Source organism: Excalfactoria chinensis, chromosome 3 (genome assembly GCF_039878825.1).
Source record: "Excalfactoria chinensis isolate bCotChi1 chromosome 3, bCotChi1.hap2, whole genome shotgun sequence".
Lineage (NCBI taxonomy): Eukaryota > Metazoa > Chordata > Aves > Galliformes > Phasianidae > Excalfactoria > Excalfactoria chinensis.
In genome coordinates, this window is record NC_092827.1 from 93,568,489 (window position 1) to 93,583,236 (window position 14,748).

General features: G+C 43.9%; 2 protein-coding genes across 3 annotated transcripts in view; one reads left to right on the forward strand and one right to left on the reverse strand.

Annotated features, from left to right (window-relative positions):
- The window catches only part of LOC140250260 (inositol-trisphosphate 3-kinase B-like), a 66,803-nt gene extending 63,632 nt beyond the window's left edge, over nt 1-3,171 (reverse strand). Inside the window, exon 1 of one of the 2 annotated variants that reach the window (XM_072332880.1) lies at nt 3,065-3,171. The gene's annotated coding sequence lies outside the window, so the exon portion shown is untranslated. The remainder of the gene's footprint in view (nt 1-3,064) is intronic. The other variant, XM_072332878.1, reaches the window with a different exon arrangement.
- Nucleotides 3,172-5,549: 2,378 nt separating this feature from the next.
- Nucleotides 5,550-14,736, forward strand: LOC140250554 (presenilin-2). The gene is made up of 4 exons (XM_072333339.1): nt 5,550-5,683; nt 9,594-9,790; nt 10,494-10,723; nt 11,531-14,736. Exons 2-4 carry the CDS (start codon nt 9,647-9,649, stop codon nt 11,541-11,543), a joined length of 387 nt encoding a protein of 128 aa, XP_072189440.1. The 5' UTR covers nt 5,550-5,683; nt 9,594-9,646; the 3' UTR covers nt 11,544-14,736.
- Nucleotides 14,737-14,748: the final 12 nt, after the last annotated feature.

The window sequence follows — 14,748 nt, forward strand, 5'->3', positions numbered from 1 at the left end:
AATGTTTTTCATGAAATGTGAAGTATTTTCTGTTCAGTATGTACAAAGAAAGAGGCACAGGATGTCTCAAATTCAACATCTGAAATGAGTATGTATGGGAAAAGTTGATCTCGTACGCGCTACTTTTGCTCATACAGAAAGTTAATGCCATTACTGTTTCTTTTGCTAAGTTACAGTAAAGGTTGCTTTCTTCTTTTTAAATAATGTATTTGATTTTTATGTTGTTTATTATACCTTTTGTATTAACAGCTGAATACAAACTGTAAGTCATCCATGCATAACATGGAGGTAGCTACAGAGTTGCACTTGCTTTTTCCAGACGTTTGTATGAACATCTACCTAAGTAAGGAAAATGTATCTTTCTTACAAGTCATGAAGAACTGTATTTTGCTTTGGGCACGGGTACTGCAGCTCTTCTGACGGCACTGCACCCACCTGCTGTCTGAGTTTAATGCTGCCTTCTGTGACAGCACAGATGCTAGGACTCCTTAGTGACTAGCAGGCAATGTGTCCACAGAGCGGTGTTCTTTTACTAAAGATTCTGAGCATAGAAAAGCTCCTGAGTGAACCAAGCAGAAAGCAAGTAGACTGTCTTCCTGGGTTTCCACAGGGCTGCTTTGCAGGACCTGTCAGTGAATTCAGATTGCCTGGCTGAGCACAGATCCAAATTCTGATGCAGCTCAGATGCTCACATAGGCTCAATCACAGCGTGTTCTCCATCCTGCTATTTTCCCCTTCTCCTTACATGACAACCACACTGCTGCTATTTGTACTGTGCAAATACTTGGTTCCTCATATGGATTTAAGAAAAATCAACTGCATTTCCACAGATAAGAGAGACTTTAGGAAAACCCATAGCCTGCATTTGATTGAATGTAACTCTTGTTTATTTGCACTGTCCTCGTGTCTGCACTTCCCTATTGGGTAATGACTTTCTGACAGGCTAACTTCACCCTGACAATGTCAGACCTGCGTGCTATCCTCTTTTACCTCTCTCTTCTTGACAACTGTGTCTCACTACACTGTTAAATAGCAGCTGTGCCTAAACCCAGACCTGGCTGAAATGACCGTCAGGCTCTAACAGGGCTTTGGGAGACAAACACAGCCAGGCTCAAATTGATAGCACTTAAGCACCTGCAGTCAACTCTGGGCTGCCTATGAGAGTTGCAGTATGACTGTGGCATGAACATTGTTTTTGCCCATACTGTCTGCAACATTTTGCTGCTCTGGAAACACTTGCTACTGGCATATGAAAACAGCAGTGAGATGTACAGTGATATCATTGTAGCAAGATGGGAACACTGAGATGATTTGGTTGAAAAACGGCAATGAAATGGAAAATGGCAAGTGTAACTGTGCCTACAAAAAATTACTGAAGTGTGATTCATCAGCAAAGGGCAACACCTTGCAGTATTTAAAAAGCACTACCTTCTGAAGGTCTTTGTAAAGCAATTCATGTTTGTCACATGGGAAGAAAGGAGGGAAGTTACAGAGACAAATTATAGAATGGTTTGGGTTGGAAGGTATATGTTTTTTTTTCACACCTCATTTAATAGTTATCCACCCTCTGTACAGCCATTTACATGTGTACATGCTGAAGCCTGAAAATGGAGTGCTGCAAGGAAATATAAGGGAGCCCTCGCTGGGGATGGTTTGAAGGGACCTGGGGTGCTTATGGGGTGAGAGGGGGTGTGTATTCCCTTCCAATGCCATCTGGGGCCTCTATGCACAATGAGGGTGTTTTGGGGTGCTCAGCACACACCCCAGGCCCATTTTGGGATGAGGAGGTACCAATTACTACTATTTTCTTAATTTTAGATGTGTGCCCGAACATCTTCGATACATAAGAGAAATCTTTCAGCGCATTTTTTAAACTTGCTTACGGTTTCATTGCACAAGAAGAGTAATAAAGCTCTATGGTTTTGAAAGCCACAGTGGTTTAACTGTAGGCTTAACTTAAAACTTCTTTGTCTGATCAGTAGAAAACCCCCATGTAAAATCTCTTACTGCATTTATCTCAAAATGAAATGACTTTCAGCTACTGCTTAACTGAAAAATCAGACTGGCTTGATCCGGTTTTTCTATGTTGGTTCAAAAACCTAATTTAAGGCTTGATTAATGCCATTAATGCAAAGTTAAATAAACTACATGCCAGGGAAGGCTATTTTAGGAATGGCTGCTCCTGCTGAAGGGGAAGGGTTTTAAAACAAACTTAATTAATTTACTTTAAAAGTTAATAAGATAAACTATGCTAAGTGTTTCCATGTAGAGAAGCTTACGGAAGTATGACAGCAGATCCTTTGGAAAGCTGCTGCTCAACATGAAGGCAGGAGTGAACTTCAGAAATCACAGGAAATAAAGCCCTGTGGGTTTGTTGTTGTTGTTTGTTTTTCAAAACAAAACTCAAAATAGGACATTTTTTCCACTTAACAAGCAGGGGAATGAAGAAGGGGTCTTTTCGTTCCACTCACTCAGGTTTCTTGCCATTGCTGCTACAGTTGCAACTCCTGTACTGAGAACTAAGTGCTAAGAGAAATCGGCAGGGTTTAACCCAAGTGCCCCAATGGCACGGTGTAATCTGCCAAACAGGTCTCCAAACATTTGCTTTGCTACTGTCAGGAGGTTTGTAACAAGAGATATTTCACAGATAAAATCTCAACAGAGGGATATAGGACCACCCAATGTGTTTTGCAAGAATCCGATGACAATAAAATCTCCAAGGATTATCACGTAGTGTAATGGAGTTCAGAATGGAAATGTGTGCATGTTGAACAGCTAATCTAGCTACAACAACGTCCATGCATAGAAAGCCTCTGCCCCCTAGTGTATGTACCGGAAGGCTCTCTTTCATAGGATATGAGGCAGTGAACCTCCTTGAAATAGAAAGAGGAAGCATTTATTTGAATGTTAATGTATAATTTACACCCTTCATCCACGTTCTCCCCCCAGTGACTACACAAGCAGAGAGCCCAAGTAAATTATTCAGGGTCACCTGCGTTGTTTTGTCTGATGTGCATTTTTAAAAGCTGTTAGACATGCTGTTTGCCTTTTTCCTTGGACTGACCTTATTTCAGCTGAAGTCCTTATTGATTTATCATTGGCTTCAGGCAGTGCAGAGTGGTATTAACTCAAAGTTTTCTCAGTCATGTGAACAGGTCTGCTGACTTCTTGGGGCCTGAGATTGTCTGAAGGATTTGTCCTGAGATCTGGATGGCCAAAGAGATAACAACCATTAAAGCCATAATACTTCTTTTCAAATTGACGTACCTGTCTCCTAAGGAGATATTTGACTTTTTAGCAAAACTGTACAAAACAAATACATAAAGAGACAGAAGAAATGGATTAAATGACACAGTGGGCATTCTAGCAGCTGGAAATTCCCTTTGCTGCAGCTCTAATTGGAGTAGTCCTGCTCCTGCCCTAAACTGGGGCTTAACAGTCCTGCAAAGTTTGCAAGGCTCAAAGCAAAGCAAGACTTTGCTGGTATTGCATTGATCCGGATGTACCACCAGTTGCTTTCTGACTGCACACCTAAGCAGTTTTAGTTCCAGTTATCCTAATATCTTGGCTTTGTCTGTTTGGTTGAGCTCTCATGTTTGACTCATTTCCACATACATGAGAAAGCAGCCATCCATAAAGTTTCTGTAACGCTACAAATGCTGGAATCAATGGACTACAATGACCTTTGATCTGTTTAATACCACAGGAGACATATAGTGTCAGCTGCCCACCAATCAGTGCCATACAGTTTGGATGTTCTTACAACAATAAAAACTGAGGGGCTTGGGATATTTTGTGACTGTATTTCAAAGTACTGTCTATTCTAGCATAGAGCCTCAGATATGCAGGGCCTGACCCTACTCAGACCTTCTGGAAAGGCACAAGATGCTTTTTATGTCAGTTGGTTTTTTGCTACTGCTGTTGTATTGGTTTTTGTTTTGTTTTGTTTTTAAAGATGGTGTTGTGTCTGTTTCTGTTTGAGAGCCAAGGGAGTGCCCCAGCATTTGAATTTGTGTCAGTAGCTCTATTTATTTATAAATATTATTTATACTTCCTGAAATAAAACAGTTGCAATTCCTCTGATATATCTGGATGACTGTAACAGTTTATGACCAAAATCTCTTGAAGATCTCCTACTGTAAAAGGTACAAAAGGGAATCAAATTATGGCAATCCCAGAGAATGTCCTTATGTCCTTCAGTGAGGCATTGCGATCCCCCAGATCAAAAAGCTGTGATGCTGCTCATCACATGGCCTTTTTAAGAACCTGCACACTTCACATTATCTGTGAGAGCTCCTTCAAGGAAATGATTGCGTAGATCTGTTTAAAGAAGAGAGAAAAAGCAGAAATATTGTGATGGCCATATAATGCAGTGTGGGGGGGAGCTGTTAAAAGAGTCTTTAACATGCTCTTGGGTCAGATGCTTCTCATGTGATGCAGTTAGGAAAAAAAGCAAGCAAAAAAACCCCACACATGTTAAGGGAGATTCTGTGTGAAAGCCGTATCATAACATCTCTCAGGAAAGGATGGACTGAAATATCCTTTGCCATCATATTATTCACTTGTACAGAAGAGGAACACTGAGTTGAGCCAAACTTTAGTCTCCAACCTTCAGGCCAGAGAGCTAAGTAGAAGTCTTTTTAAAGTATTCTTCTCTCTGAGGTCTTCACACTCCAGAGAAGTCATTCTGAGAACAAAGCTGCAAGCCCAGCTTCCAAGGGCCTCCATGAGATGCCATCTGATCCCATCCCAGCCACTAGGCAAGAAGGCTGGCAGTGAGAGTAGGACAAGGCTCTGTTAAAAGGGAAATGAAATGACTTGACAATGTCTTGAAGCTCAATTATCGGCGATGGCACCAAGTAAAGGTGAAGCTTTACCTAAAGACTGCATGGCTGTGCTTAACGTTCCTCCTCAGAAGGGCAGAAGCAGAGGGAAGCAGCTCCAGCACGAAGGGCAGAGACACAACGTGATGAGGAAGTGCTACAGAGCTGCCTGGACCTGAATTCCATGCTGTCACTGGTTAGACATGATCATACAGCGGCTTTTTCCAACCTTAATGATGTGACGACTCTACAGCAACAAGTAACAAGAGGAACAGGGGCAGCTGGAGGGATGACTGGAAACATTCTATCTGTCCACGTTACCTTGCTTGCTGTTACACTTGACTTTTTAAAGCAAAAATACACTCGGAAAACAAAAACCTTCTTACATCTGCATCAAATAATGCTAAAACGTTTGTAATGTCCCATTATTCCTCACTACCGCCATGGGGATAGGACCGACAGGACCAACCACAGCCTCCACAGCCTCCACAGCCTCCACAGCCTCCACAGCCTCCACAGCCTCCACAGCCTCCACAGCCTCCACAGCCTCCACAGCCTCCACAGCCTCCACAGCCTCCACAGCCTCCACAGCCTCCACTACCCCGCCATGACAGGCAGCTCCACCGCCGGGGGATGGGTGAGAAGAGCTCCCTCCCTATTGGCCGCCCGTCTTCCCACCCTTCTCTCCTATTGGAGGAAAATGCCGGATGGGTGGAGACACTCGCTGAGTGGCAGCTGCGGCGGCGAGTCACGGTGGAAGGGCAATCGTCCCCGCGGCCAGCGGTGCGGCCAGAACACGCTGTAGCCAATGGGATAGGAGAGAGGGGAGGCCGGCCGGGTCGGGTCCGGGCCGAGCGCAGGTACGGGGGGGGGGGGGGCGCTGGTCGGGCGCCGGTCGCGGGGTCTCCGGCTGAGCCGGCTGGCTTAAGGGGCGGGCGGGGGGCTCCGGCACGGGGCATCGCACCGCCGGCTCTATATGCGACCGCTCGGCTTCGCGCTGGGCCCGGCAGCAAGTAGATCCGGCAGCTTTGCTGGCTCATGCTGGTGGGGGCTGCGCGGCTGTGTGCGTACGTGTAAGGCTTACAGTAGGTGTGTAAAGTAGAGAATCAATTACCTCTGTTTGCTCCGGGGCGGTACGGCTGACTTCGGCTTTCTGGAAGCGTTTCCCCCCTCTTTGTATTTACGGACAGCAGTGATTGTTATGGCTGAAACTTAGGACGGGAGGGCTGTCTGTGTCAGCTCAGTTTTCTCTCGATGTAAGTATAGCAAAGGAAGATGCTTCTCTCCATCTGATTCTCATCTAAGAGAACAGCCGGTATAAGCAGGAGTTCAATAATCTACTCGAGAGTTTAAATATCTTGCCAGGCAACAGCGGCTGTTTTGTGCTCTGTCTTATATTGTTTTTTTTGTTTTTGTTTTTTTTTTTTTTATGATGGATGAAATAGAAAGCAAAGGATTTGGGTTTGCTGCAGCAGAGCAGCATGAAAATAAAAGGCAAGGCAAGGCTGGGGTCTGATGCTCGTGTGAATGGGCCCAGTTTCAGTGAAATCCGTAAAGTTATTCGATCACAACAGAGGAACGCAGCCCATTGCATGAAGTATTGTCTGCAAAGAGAGTAACAGACCTTTCTGAAAGCTTCACGGGGCTGCTATAAAGCAGGATGCTCTGCAGCCCCACCTCAGCTCTCCATTAAAAGCAGTACTCAGCTACTGGCCTAGGGGTTTTTTGTCCTTTTTCATCTTTGCCACTTTTTTTTTGACTGGTCATTTGGTTCTTAAACACCTTATGATTTTGGGATGTGTCCTAACAGTTTGTACCTGTCTGCAGAGGGAAAGAGGAAATCCTTGCCTGAAACCTGTGACTTAGAGTCCATTTGAAGACTGGCAATTGTTGTTCCTGTCCTTTGGCAGACAATGCTCTTTAGTTGCCTGAATATAGATACGGCATCTTTGGGAGGCAGAAATCATATCTGTAAGACGTTTTCCTTCGTCTGTGCTCAGGGTGCGATTGTGAGAGTTGCCAGGCAGGTCCATCCTTCCTTCCTTAAAGGAGAGACTATGTAAGCCAAAGCTTTGCATGGCAGTCAGCACAGCCTTGGTGCCAGTTTGTAGCACGGCTTGGATGAATGAATGGTGGCATTAGACTGACTCATAAGGTGCCAGCGGTGCAGCAGAGGGTTCCTCCCTATAAGCCATTCATCCCTTGCTTGGCCCTGCACTTGTTTCTTACTGTGGGCACTGGCAGTGGGGCTGCTCAAGAGCCAACGTGGGTGCCAGTCCTGCTGAAACCTGGCTCTGCAAAAACCATGGAAAACAAATGCCCGTTGTCCCTTGAACAGAACTGGATTTCTGATGAGCACCTGATGTTTGCACGAGAAGCTGAGGATGGTGGGACAGCCCCCTTGGCACTAACGCAGATCTAGGTCACTTTAAGGCAGCTGTGAATACAACTTCAGAGGATTTGTTGAGAGGATTTGTTGAGGGCCGGTGGCTCCAGTCGAATCCTTAATGCTTTGGGGACAGTTTCACCTCTCGCTGAAAGCAGAGCTCACTAAACAAGGGGTGGTAAAGCAGAGTTCAGGTGTGAGTCTGCCTGCTGATGGAAGTATTGTTATATCTTTGCCGATGTCCTTTCTGAGAGTGAATAACAGAAACTGTCCGGCATAAAATTGTCTGCCTGTATTACAACACGAGGCTCTTTTTCCAAGTAATCATGAGGTTTACTAATGAACGGAATATTTTTGTTGTCTTGTTTTCAGCTCTCCCAGTGCTCATGGCATGACCGTGGTGTGCAAAGTATTGGCTTTCCCTTCAGCAACCTGCAGCATTGCTTTGCTCAATTGTGTTGCAGTTTCTTAAATATTGGGAGGAAAAAAAGAAATCTTTGAGATTTTTGTTGGTTTGTTAAAACCTGAATATTGGACCTAAACTATCAAAGAGTAAAGTCTATCATTATTTTTTTCCCCCTTTCCTGCTTTCTTGACACTAGCAAGAAGTTTTAAGAGTTATTTAAATTCCACAGCTCAGAGATTTAAGTACTTAGAATCCCGTGGCACGCATATTTTAACCTGTAGGCAGGGCCAGAAGTATGTCACACTTGAATGCTTGCATGTTACGTGAGTATACAACTTTAAAGAAGGCCTTCATCTTCTAACTGCAGCCCATAGGCTCTCAGCTGTGATCTATGAGCCCCCACGTGCTGAGTGTGAATAACATGTAAAGCACCTGAAAAGTGGAGACTTCTGCCTCAAGAAGGAAAAAAAAACAGCACAAAAACGTGGGTAGCTTGCTCAGAAAGAACATGTTATCACTGTAAAGCCGACAGGCCTGGTTTCAGGGCTGTCCCTGCGTTTGTTTCCCATAAATGTGCAATTTTTATCACTGAAAGAGGAACAAAATGAGAGGAAAAGGCTTAAAGAGAAGGCAGGGGAGGAACAGTTGTCTGAAAATTCTTTGCTTGGGCGGAATGAGGTTTGCTTTCTAAAATATCTTGAAGGTGTTAGAAGTGTTCAGGGTTTTGTGAAAGGCAGCGCAGCCTCACACTCCTCCCTCTTTCCATCCCTTGAAGTGAATTCTAGTTTTTTTAATAAGAAGGAAGAATCTGTCACGGAGCTTCAAGGCATCTACTCTGACCTCTCAGGCTAAGCTGGTAGACAGCGAAACCTACCGACTGGCCTGCAAGTGCTTGATTCAGGTGTGACTGTGTCCAAGTCACACGGCTTCTTCAGATTTCTCCCGAGCTGGATTAGTGCTCTGGTTTTGCTTATGGTGGCTGAGAATTGGGTGTCTGAAGTATCTTTGTCTGCTGCTGCTGTTTTGCTGAGCTGACTTAATAAGTGATAAAAGGAGTTTCTGCTATCACCCATCCTTACGGCTTCCTGAACTCATAGCTCTGAGGCTGTTCTGTATTAGCCTTAGCAGTGGCAGAGTGCACCTCTCCTCTCTGGTGCCTTAAAAACAAAACAAAAAACAACTAAGCAAACAAAAAACAGCTGTTCCTCTGCTTTCTGCACTGTGCCACTCCTTTCTTTGCTATTTTGCACAGCAATAGGTGGAAAGAAGCCAAAAGTTTCCAGCTCCTGCTTCCATGCTCCAAGCTGTTGCCTGTTCAGGTTGCTTTGCTTTTAAGCCCAAGGCAACATAAGGGGAGGTGAGAGAAAGAAAAGCTCACGTAAAGATCAGGTCTTTCCCTTTCTTTTCTGTGCAGTTCCTGGGCAAAGAGAAGATCTGCTTCTGAAATTCATCTGGTTAATCAACAGTCAAAACAGGGAAGACAGCATATAGCTCCTGTTTAGTGGCTTATGTAAAGCTGAGGCTCCAGGTTACTAGGAAACTTCTGCTACCTGTTAACGCTTGTGGGAGTGTTGTGCAAGAGCTGAGCTCTCTAACTTGTTTAGCAGTCAGCCAGCATTTGAAGTGAAATGTTTGGCTCATGCAAAACAAATATGAAGCACTGAGAAACCTCCTTTGTGAATGTCGGGCTGCTAATGGGAGAGGCAAAACACAGAGGCAGAAACTATGAACGCTGTGGCAGAGGAAAAAATGCTGAGTTGACCAGGTCCAGTTGGGTCAGTGCTGTGTTTGCTGTTCTCCCTAACTGCAAACAATTTGGACTGAATGGATTGTCGTGTCTGATGTGACAGCAGATGAAATCAGCAACTAGGAGTCACACAGCCTGCCTGCTGAAATCGTGCCTCTTTTTCAGGCTTCCGTTTGTTTGCACTACAGTATTTACTGTTTCTCTTTCTTTTGGCTTCCCTTGTCCTTTCAGTCTTGTTTAGTGCTTGGCTGTGCTGCTCCTGAGTGCTCCCTGTGATAACAACGATGATCACGTTCATGAACAACTCAGACAGTGAAGATGAACCCTGTAATGAGAGAACATCTCTGATGTCTGCAGAGAGCCCTCCGGTACCTTCCTACCAGGATGGTCTGCAAGCCTCAGAAACAAGGGAAGCGCAGACACATCGGGTACGTATACACCCTTCTTGGGTGTGAAGAAGAGGGTTTATGAGGATAAATGTAGTCCTGTTACCCCCCTCAGTCCCTCTCAGCAGGTTGGCTTCTAGGATTGGCTTTAGCCTGTGCTGTTGCTGCCCTTGGTGAGCAGCTGTAATGCCTGTTCCTATTTCCTCCACTGTGACTTTTCCCCCCTTTTACTCCTCATATATACTCCTCCCCTTTCCTTCCTTTTGGTAAAGATACAAGCTTTCAATCAGGACCCGACGTACTTATGACTCCTGCAGGATATCCTTTCCAGCCTTTTTGTTTTGCCAGAAATGTTGAAACAAAATCTAGTCCTACCACTAGTAAAGCAGCATGGTAAAGCAAGCGCGGTGCTGCTGTGGGAGCAGGAATTGCTCAGGCTTATACTGCCTTAGATAAAATTTATTCTCTCCCAGTTTTCTGCACCTTGCCCTTCATGGGCACGTGTCAGTTTCTCTGTACATGCATTGAAGAGGCCCTCAGATATTCATGGTTCTTTTTTAAAAGCTCTGTTTTAGCCTGTCTGTAATGGAATTTCTAGTTGCGTTGCTCAGTTGGTACCATCTTATGGCACACCAACACAAGTTGGTGTGCTGTGGTTGCCCACAGAAGCCTCAGCCAATATGATGGAATGAAGCTTTGAGCACAAAGGAAAAAGACTTACATATCTGCAAATTCTTCCTTTCAGAAGAGGCAAACAGGTAGCAGCCGTAGCCCTAACAATGTTGCTGATGAGGATGCGTCTGACTCGGATGTTCGAGTGAGAGAGAGTGCCTTGGAAAATGAAGAGGAGGAACTGACTCTGAAATATGGAGCAAAGCATGTAATCATGCTTTTTGTGCCTGTCACCCTTTGTATGATTGTTGTCGTCGCCACCATAAAGTCAGTGCGCTTCTATACGGAGAAAAACGGGCAGCTGTAAGTGGGGTCTTCAAAACAGCCTCTGAGTCCACGGGATCCCTAGTATTACACATACACAGATTGCTTTCTTGGCAGGCTGGGGGAGCCTTTACACAGCTAAAGGTGTCTGTGTAAGCATACCAAGACCTTACAAAGGTGAACGCAGCATACTTTTAGTAAGTTTTTTTCTGTACCTGCGTTGCACTGATTCATTAGCGCTGTCATTAAGCATTAACCTGTGAGCAGCATAGTAATGAAGTTGCTTCATACTGCGGTATAAAGGACCCAGGCTTAACTCCTCGTCTGTTCACTCAGTGGCTGGCAGCAATCAGGGAATTGCTTGTTATAATCAGCAACCCAGTCAAAAGAACAGCAGAGGGATTTTCATCCCCCACCTCCCCCCTCACAAGAGACTTTGAAATGTGAGAAGGTGGTCAAAGTATGTGCTGCTGTGTGATGGAGCCATCCAGTGAAACTCCTTGCAGTTCAACAGGACTACGTGGTTTTTCTGCTGGTTCAGTAATTGGTAGAGAATGCTGTAGAGCAAAAGGTAAAACAATCTGAAAATAAAATTACCTCTCGATATGTCAGCACAAGCTGTTTACATTCATTTCTGGGGCTGTGCTCCAAGATTGTTGAAGAAAATCCTTGGCCAGCTGTTTAAAAAGAAGAAGATGTGGGGAAATGTATCTGATTTCACTGGTAGTTGAGGCAGGCTTCAATTTCTGTATGGTGTATCTGGCTTCCATGTATATTAGATTGCTACCAGAGGTATGCTTCTGGGCTTCTCACTTTATTTCCTTGTGTTTTTATTCTCTCTGGCAGGGTTTGTGTTTAACTCTCTTACTACTGGCTGTTTTTAAGAAAGCACTGCCTGCTCTTCCCATCTCCATCACCTTCGGCTTGATCTTTTACTTCTCGACAGACAACCTCGTGCGACCGTTCATGGACACCCTGGCCTCCCACCAGCTGTATATTTAGAAGCAGTGGGAGCTGAAGAATTCTTTTTAAGCTTTGCTGTGAAGTATGGTACACTGTTTGGAATAAGTCATAACGTTTTTCACCTAGTGCCATATATTTGTAAGGAAAACAGTAACTCTGTGACATGATGTGTACTATAAAGCTAGCTACATGTTAAGCTGAACTTTTTCACAGGACTCCTAACTCTTGGACTCTGATGGAAAACCTGGCTCACTGCAGGTGTCAGAGCATTACTTAAATGTTATTTAATGTGCACGCTGGCTCTTATGAGCACAGAAACGTGTATGTAGTGTGGTGTACTGGAGATGAAGGGTCTGATCTGTGCTTTGAGAAGCTCAGGTGTTGTAGCCTTGGAATTGCAATCAAGTTTTGCTGTGCTCTGAAGCTGTTGGCACTTCACACTTTTGAAGTGTTGCGTGCATTTGTAGTGAAAGCGAGTCTTGCTTGTAAGTACAAAAGCACAGCAGTACGCAGAGAACAGAGCAGTGCGTCACACCTCGCGGTGAGCACTGAACTGATGCGTGATGCTGAACTTCATAAGCTAGGCTGTGTAATTGCCCCAGTTGTCTCTTTGTTCTGACCCAAGTGAGACATGGCTGCCACAGTTCTAGATGGGATGTCAGCAGTAAGATGTCTGCACAACAGGCTTCTGTTTCTGGCTGCATCCACCCGGGCAGCTAACAGCTGAAGGCAGGGCTGACTGTTAAGCAGATTGGATCCTCAGCGTGGAAATCATTGCAGAGCTCCCAGTAAATCAATTGACCTGTAACTTCTTGTGTGTATCCTTGGTCTCATTTCTGTACATGAGTGTAACCGTTCCAGAGGAGGATTTACCATCCCTCTATGAAGAGGTCCTCTGACGCTGACTGAAGCTTGGTTTACCTAGTTTTTGGTACTGTTGTTTAAAGAGCTTTTATTACGGATTTTAAAATAGCTATTTAATGTACAAGGAACTCTTTTGGAAAGACTGCCATAATTTGTATCAAAACATGGGGGTGCAAACACGGACCTGCTGTGACGTTACATAAGGCACCGCTAACGCTGGGAACGCTGACACAGCCTCAAGTGACTTCATTTATAAAAACAACAACAAAAAAATCACACCGTGTGTTGCCAGTGGACAAAAACAGGCCTGACTCCATCCTTACCGTTAGTACTTCATCACTGTTTTCCTCCAGATTCTACAAACATTTTGTTTCTACTCCGAGGGCCATTTTTAGCAATAGCTCTGCAATATATATATTTTTTTCTTCTTACTTGAGCACGTAACAAACAAGCTGTGTTTGCTTTGACAGCTGATCAGTGTCAGCGTTTAACACTGTCACGTTCCGCAGGGCTTTTTGAACAATGCAGTGTCTTTGAGAGATACAGAACTTCAGGTCTGAGAATCCTTTTTAGATAAGGCTTTGAAGTATGCCTTTTTAAGATGATGTTTTTTTCCTGTAGACGTCTTCAAGCTAATGTACTTTTTGATATTCTTAACAAGAACATCAGGCAGGTGCTTCAAACAATTTGAGAGAGCACATCAGGTGTTTTGGGTTGTGTGTCTTAGTTTGGACAAGTACACAATTTTTGCTCTTGGTTTAGTTTGCTGTTCTTACTACTTACATTTGCAATGTTTGAATGTACAAACTGCAGACAACCAGTTATTACCGATAGCTGTTTTCCTTTGGAAACAAAACTGTCTGCTTGGTTTTTAAGGTTTATATAAATCAGTTGTTCTTTTCCTTTTTAACAGCAACAGTTATGGGGCCAAATCAAAACGCAATCACTTGCAATCGTGATTTTATATTTTATACTGCATGGTGTAGATGATCTGAACTGCTTTATATACAAGAAGAAAATCCTGCTTGGCTTAACGGGGCTGTAGCATATCGTTAGAAATTATTTATTTTTCTGAAAGTGAAGTTGATATCTGAAGGAAACGGCGCGACTCCTTCTTACTGAAGCATCATTAATAGAGCTCGAGTTCTATGTAGATTTGTGCTTACAAAGATTGGCCCCTCGCTGCATTCTGCATAACTTATAAAACAATTTAAAAGGTGACTGAGCAATGGATTCTGTCGGTGCAACAAAGTGTACTTTCTTGGTGAGCGAAGGGGCATACTGTGTGTGTATATACTGAAGTGGTTCTAACTGTGTACATGTTTATATGTATTTACTAATATATATTCACTGTGAGTGTGTGTGTGTATATGTATGTATATGCACACATACAAGAGTTTTAAAATGATGTTGAGTGATCTCTCATTTCATTGGAACACTTCCACTTGTGTATAAAAGTGAAGTTCTGTTCATGTTGTTAATGTTGCACAGGATGGCAAAGGATTTGCGTTATGCCCTTCAAAAAGGATGAACTGTAGCCCAGGGGCTACGTGAGAAATGAGCCCAATGATCTTACAGATCGAGTGAGTGTGAGTGTGTGTGTGTGTGTGTGTGTGGCAAAGCGACTGTCTTTTCTGTGCACTCACTGACTTCACCTTGCTGCATGCTCTACTAAACTGCAGTCTGACCTTGGAGAAGTCTGAAACACTGCTGTTGATAGGCCTCCACGAAGACGTAAAGCTGTCGGGTAGGTTAGGATGATAATCACTTTAATGTAAGTGTTGCTCAATAGCTTGAAGTCCTAGTTTCTATTTTCCTACATCTACCCTATCACACCTTCTTTCCAGTTTAGAATGAGTATTTCATTGCATCTGGACCAAAGTGTAGCTTGGGCACAGAACAATCCCTACTGTGTAAGACTGAAGCAATATCCAGAAGCAAAAATGTAGCGGCAAGCCTGCCTAATGCTAGGGGATATGCAGCATTTAGTGCCTTCCTTCCACTTCCATCGTATTGCTACAGACTTTCTTTCATTTCCCACTAAACTCAAGATGTTTGCCCTCAGCTGTCAAGGAGTTAAATGAATATGAAATGTTTATTTTTTCCCTCATGCAACTCACTTGTTTGACAGGTGCCCAGGAGCACATTTTTGGGAGGTGTCAGAGTTCAGTACTATTTATCGCTCAGTATTAAAAAGATATAAATAAATCAAGACTATGAAGTGGAACTTGCTAAGC